The sequence below is a fragment of the Entelurus aequoreus genome, linkage group LG16, assembly GCF_033978785.1.
Source record: "Entelurus aequoreus isolate RoL-2023_Sb linkage group LG16, RoL_Eaeq_v1.1, whole genome shotgun sequence".
In the NCBI taxonomy this organism is placed as follows: domain Eukaryota; kingdom Metazoa; phylum Chordata; class Actinopteri; order Syngnathiformes; family Syngnathidae; genus Entelurus; species Entelurus aequoreus.
The window spans coordinates 46578979-46584978 of NC_084746.1; the positions used below are offsets into that span (position 1 = coordinate 46578979).

Below are 6000 nucleotides of genomic sequence, written 5' to 3' on the forward strand. Positions count from 1 at the left end.
CTGCTCCCAGTCTTTGGAACGCTCTCCCTGACCACCTGAGGGCAGCTCAGACTGTGGATGCTTTTAAAAAAGGCTTAAAAACCCATCTTTTTAAAAAAAAAAAAGCCTTTTTATAGATATGCATGCTGGTTCTAGCTATTGGGCTGTTTCTAGTTTTATATTTTATTTATTTTTCTTTTCTTTTACTATTATAATTATTATTACTATCTTCTTTTTCTTTTTTTTAACACTGTGGCACTTTGAAGTTGTTTGCTCAACACAAAGTGCTTTTTACAAATAAAATCTATTATTATTATTATTATTATTATTCAGGGATTTAAGCGTTAAATATAAAATGTATGTAATAATAATAATAATAATAATACCTGGGATTTATATAGCGCTTTTCTAAGTACCCAAAGTCGCTTTACATGTTAAAAACCCATCATTCATTCACACCTGGTGGTGGTAAGCTACTTTCATAGCCACAGCTGCCCTGGGGTAGACTGACGTATGCCCTGGCACACCATTATCATCATTTTATGACCGAAGCAAAACACTTTTTACACTTTTATACTGAAATAAATACACCTACAACTTGTTAAATAAGATAAAAACATAGAAAAAACTACCAGCAGTGGTAAAGTTTAGATCCATGAAGGAAAGAAGAGGAGAAAAAATGCTTTATTTAAATAAAAATACTATTTATAAAGCAAGTTTGAGTATCATTGGCAAATTTTCACCTAGTCCCGGCCACTATGTGTCCTCTTTTTGGGATTTCAGAATATGGTCAGCCTATTTTTGAACGCATTTTTAAAGTGATTTAGATGTAGAATGGATTGCTCCCATTAGCTGCATTGCTAGTGTTGCGTCTGACCAGTCTTTTCTCTCAGGGAATAAAAGTCACTGGTCAATCCCAAATCCTTTCAGATGACATATATGTTGAGTAAGAAGGACCATCAAGACAGAATAGGAATATCATCAAGTTTTACTAAAGCTTGAAGAGACCAGTCCTTACAATGCGGTAATACCAGCATCTAGAAGCGGTCTAAAAATCAAACGGGAAGAGACAACTTATTGAATACGAAAACAGCCCCCACCCTGCCCAGAAAGTAATACAGCCTCATTGTTCTAATACTGATAAGGTAAAAAGGGAGTACACCATACTCCCACATTCCAACGCCTTCAAGGTAAGGCACAGAGTTTACTTGCCGACATAAGATACAAGCATAAAGAGTACACATGGGGAAATATTAGCTGCTTTAAACATGACTATGAATAAAGAAAGAACTCTTTAAAAATATATGCATGTTCCACACTAGCCACCAAGAACAAGCCGATTTGTACATGTTAGAATGCGGAAAAAAACAACAACTTTATCTTCTTTTCTCTCATATTGATTGTAAACGATAGGCAAAATTCCAAAAAGAGCGCAGTTCCCCTTTAAGTATTCATTGTGATTTTAGAATTGTGTTTACATTGAGTGTTTTTAATGGTTGTGTTGACATTTTCTTTCCTTTCTGCCTTAATAGCTCAGGGGATTATAATCAGAGGAAGGTTACATTTTGAATAAAAATGTGTTACCTACGGCGGGGGAAGGAGACCACAGTTCAGTAGGATTATTGGATCTGATGCTGATGATGTGTCGGGGTGTGTATGCTACGAAACGGGAATGGTGCAAGACGATGCGTAGAAAAACAATGTAAATGTTACCAGAGTTTGTTTGTAAGTGAGTGTTGGATGAATCCTTCGTCAGACCAGAAGGGGCAAGGCGAGAAGGCAGTCCGTGGGCAAGCGAGAGGTCGGGGGGGCTGGAGAGAGGCAACGAGGTCCGTGTCCAAGCAGGGGTCGAGGATCGAGGGATGCAGTCCAGAATCCAGTGGGAAGTTGAGGCACACATCTCGATTGCGGGAAACAGAGGGAACACTGCGGGGAACACAGAGCACATAAGACACGGGCACAGGGAAAGCACAGAGAGAGCAAGTACGCGGAGGGAAGCCAGAGACGGGATGCTTACTACGAGGAGTGAACTACGTTCTTCGGGTCCGCTGGTCTTTATTCCGTCTGCCCTCATCAGACCCAGGTGCGCTGATTGCTGATTGTCTGCAGCCATGACAAAATGTTTACATTTGATTTTTTTTTTTCTTGGTCCTTAATTTTCATTGGTCGTAAAAAATTGAATAATTATCGAAATATCGACTGATATAAAACACTTACATTACCGTTTAAAAGTTTGGGGTCACATTGAAATGTCCTTATTTTTGAAGGAAAAGCACTGTACTTTTCAATGAAGATAACTTTAAACTAGTCTTAACTTTAAAGAAATACACTGTATACATTGCTAATGTGGTAAATGACTATTTTAGCTGCATATGTCTGCTTTTTGGTGCAATATCTACATAGGTGTATAGAGGCCCATTTCCAGAAACTATCACTCCAGTGTTCTAATGGTACAATGTGTTTGCTCATTGGCCCAGAAGGCTAATTGATGATTAGAAAACCCTTGTGCAATCATGTTCACACATCTGAAAACAGTTTAGCTCGTTACAAAAGCTACAAAACTGACCTTCCTTTGAGCAGATTGAGTTTCTGGAGCATCACATTTGTGGGGTCAATTAAACGCTCAAAATGGCCAGAAAAAGAGAACTTTCATCTGAAACTCGACAGTCTATTCTTGTTCTTAGAAATGAAGGCTATTCCACAAAATTGCTTGGGTGACCCCAAACTTTTGAACGGTAGTGTGTATATTGTGGTACAGTTTTCAACCATGGTGTGCACACACTGTTTAACAGGAGGTAGATCAGGCTCTGCATGATTATTGTATGGATGCTCACCACTTTGTATTCCCTCCGCTCTGCTCGGAATGTTCCGCCTCTCTCTTCATCTTTCTAATGAGTCTGTTTATTCTCCACCTGGTCGCTCTCTGCTGGAGGAAACATCTGCTTTGTGTCTACTCTTCTTGCTTTCTTCTTCTGCTTCTGTGAAGACCCGTCAGGTTCAGGCCAGCCTTTAGTCAATGCCATCCGGACTGACTCGGCTCTGATCGGAGGTACGGACCACTTTGACTGGAACTTCATTTACTTGCAACGTTAAATCCTCTCACATGACCTTGTGTAAAGTTGCTGACTAAGCAATCTATTCATTGCGCCTGAAAGGGCGCAGGGAAACATCGTGTCCAATAACTCGGATTTGCTCCTCCTGGCAGGCGTCATCGCCGTGGTTATCTTCGTGATGGTGGCCGGCCTGGCGGTCGCCGCCAAGCTCCTGTACCACAGGAAGGAGACCTATCGGAACCAAGAAGTGAAAGACGCCAATTGCGAGGACGGCCAGGACTTCGCGTTCAACCGCCAGACGGACTCCCAGAATGCCACGGGGCAGAACCCAAAGGAGTATTTCATCTAGGAAGACTAGAGTTCACGCATGACAACTTCCCACTTGGACCTTTTTTGTCTCTTAAAGACCAAGTGAAAGTGACGACACGTGTAAATAGTCACTTGTAAATAGGAACTTTTTGTGTCTTTGTATGAGCGCCATCAAGTTATTTTATGACCACCGCCAGACTTTGCACCCCTTTCCCTAAAATTCCGACTTTAAATTCTGAGACACGCAAAAGTCTTAGTCCAGCACAAGCTAAGATGTTTTAATGAGCTTTTACACTAATCAATATTCATAAATAATACAATACACACTGAACACAAGGATTTACTGCAGGGGTGTCCTAACACAGTGGTCCCCAACCTTTTTGTAGCTGCGGACCGGTCAACGCTTGAAAATTTGTCCCACGGACCGGGGGGGAGGGGGGGGGGGTTAATTTTTTTTTTTTTTTTTTTTCCCCCATAAAGAAATACAATCATGTGTGCTTACGGACTGTATCCCTGCAGACTGTATTGATCTATAATGATATATAATCTATATATTGTGTTTTTATGTTGATTTAATAAAAAATATATATATATTTTTTTTATTTATTTATTTATTTTTTTTTAAATTTCTTGTGCGGCCCGGTACCAATCGGTCCACGGCCCGGTGGTTGGGGACCACTGTCCTAACACACACTTTGATGTATTTTGTACATGAAAGACACAATCCAATGAAGGTCAATATACTCTAGTACAGGGGGTCCCCAAACTTATTGACTCGGGGGCCGCATTGGGTTAAAACAATTTGGTATGTATATATACAGTAGTGGTCAAAAGTTTACATACACTTGTAAAGGACATAATGTCATGGCTGTCTTGAGTTTCGAATCATTTCTACAACTCTTATTTGTTTGTGATAGAGTGATTGGAGCACATACTTGTTGGTCACAAAAATCATTCATGAAGTTTGGTTCTTTTATGAATTTATTATGGGTCTACTGAAAATGTGAGCAAATCTGCTGGGTCAAAAGTATACATACAGCAATGTTAATATTTGCTTACATGTCCCTTGGCAAGTTTCACTGCAATAAGGCACTTTTGGTAGCCATCCACAAGCTTCTGGTTGAATTTTTGACCACTCTTTTAGACAAAATTGGTGCAGTTCAGCTAAATGTGTTGATTTTCTGACATGGACTTGTTTCTTCAGCATTGTCCACACGTTTAAGTCAGGACTTTGGGAAGGCCATTCTAAAACCTTAATTGTAGCCTGATTTAGCCATCCCTTTACCTTTGTGTTTGGGGTAGAGATGTCCGATAATATTGGCCTGCTGATACTATCGCACGATAAATGCTTTAAAATGTAATATCGTAAATTATCGGTATCATTTTTTTAAATTATCGGTATCGTTTTTATTTTTTATTTTGTTTTATTTTTAATTTTTAATAAATCAACATAAAAAACACAAGATACACTTACAATTAGTACACCAACCCAAAAAACCTCCCCCCATTTACACTAATTTACACTCATTCACACAAAAGGGTTGTTTCTTTCTGTTATTAATATTCTGCTTCCTACATTATATATCAATATATATCAATACAGTCTGCAAGGGATACAGTCCGTAAGCACACATGATTGTGCGTGCTGCTGGTCCACTAATAGTACTAACCTTTAACAGTTAATTTTACTCATTTTCATTAATTACTAGTTTCTATGTAACTGTTTTTATATTGTTTTACTTTCTTTTTTATTCAAGAAAATGTTATTCATTTCAAACTTATTTTATTTTATTAATCTTTTAAAAAAGGACCTTATCTTCACCATACCTGGTTGTCCAAATTAGGCATAATAATGTGTTAATTCCACAACTGTATATATCGGTATCGGTTGATATCGATATCGGTAATTGAGAGTTGGACAATATCAGAATATCGGATATCGGCAAAAAGCCATGATTGGACATCCCTAGTTTGGGGTCATTGTCCTGTTGGAACACCCAACTGCGCCCAAGACCCAACCTCCGGGCTGATGATTTTAGGTTGTCCTGAAGAATTTGGAGGTAATCCTCCTTTTTCATTGTCCCATTTACTCTCGGTAAAGCACCAGTTCCCAGCAAAACAGGCCCAGAGCATAATACTTCCACCACCATGCTTGACGGTAGCCATGGTGTTCCTGGGATTAAAGGCCTCACCCTTTCTCCTCCAAACATATTGCTGGGTATTGTGGACAAACAGCTTAATTTGAGGAAAGGAAAGTTCTGGAGGTCGGATTTTGGATGCTGGCGGGCCGGATACGTAGTTTGGGGACCCCTGCTCTAGTATACGCTATACAAGTTTTGTATTATAGCTGACAAAGCAAATCAGTGTGATATCCAATAATATATCTCATTATTAATCTAGTTTATTGTCGCAATATGCTAAGAAACTAATAAAAACATGTCCCCCGGGACACACTTTGGACACCCCTGCTTTCTTTCACACGACGATTTTTCTGCACTTTTTCCAAGTCCAAGCTGTATATAAATATTTATGTATTTGTGTAATAAGAGAGGGAGTGGCTAGAAGTGTGCTGGTACATCGATGACGACGAAATGTTCAAAAATCTTTTATTTTCCACGATAAGTGAAATCACATAAAACGTTGGTCGTGACGCAAAAAG

The 6000-nt window shown here is 39.2% G+C and overlaps 1 protein-coding gene across 1 annotated transcript in view; it reads left to right on the top strand.

Moving 5' to 3' along the window:
* Positions 1-3766, top strand: part of cntnap3 (contactin associated protein family member 3) — a 239670-nt gene extending 235904 nt beyond the window's left edge. The window contains exons 23-24 of the mRNA XM_062023123.1: positions 2966-3028; positions 3185-3766. Coding sequence (XP_061879107.1) covers positions 2966-3028; positions 3185-3381 — 260 coding nt within the window. The 3' untranslated portion in view covers positions 3382-3766. The remainder of the gene's footprint in view (positions 1-2965; positions 3029-3184) is intronic.
* The last annotated feature ends 2234 nt before the right edge of the window (positions 3767-6000 follow it).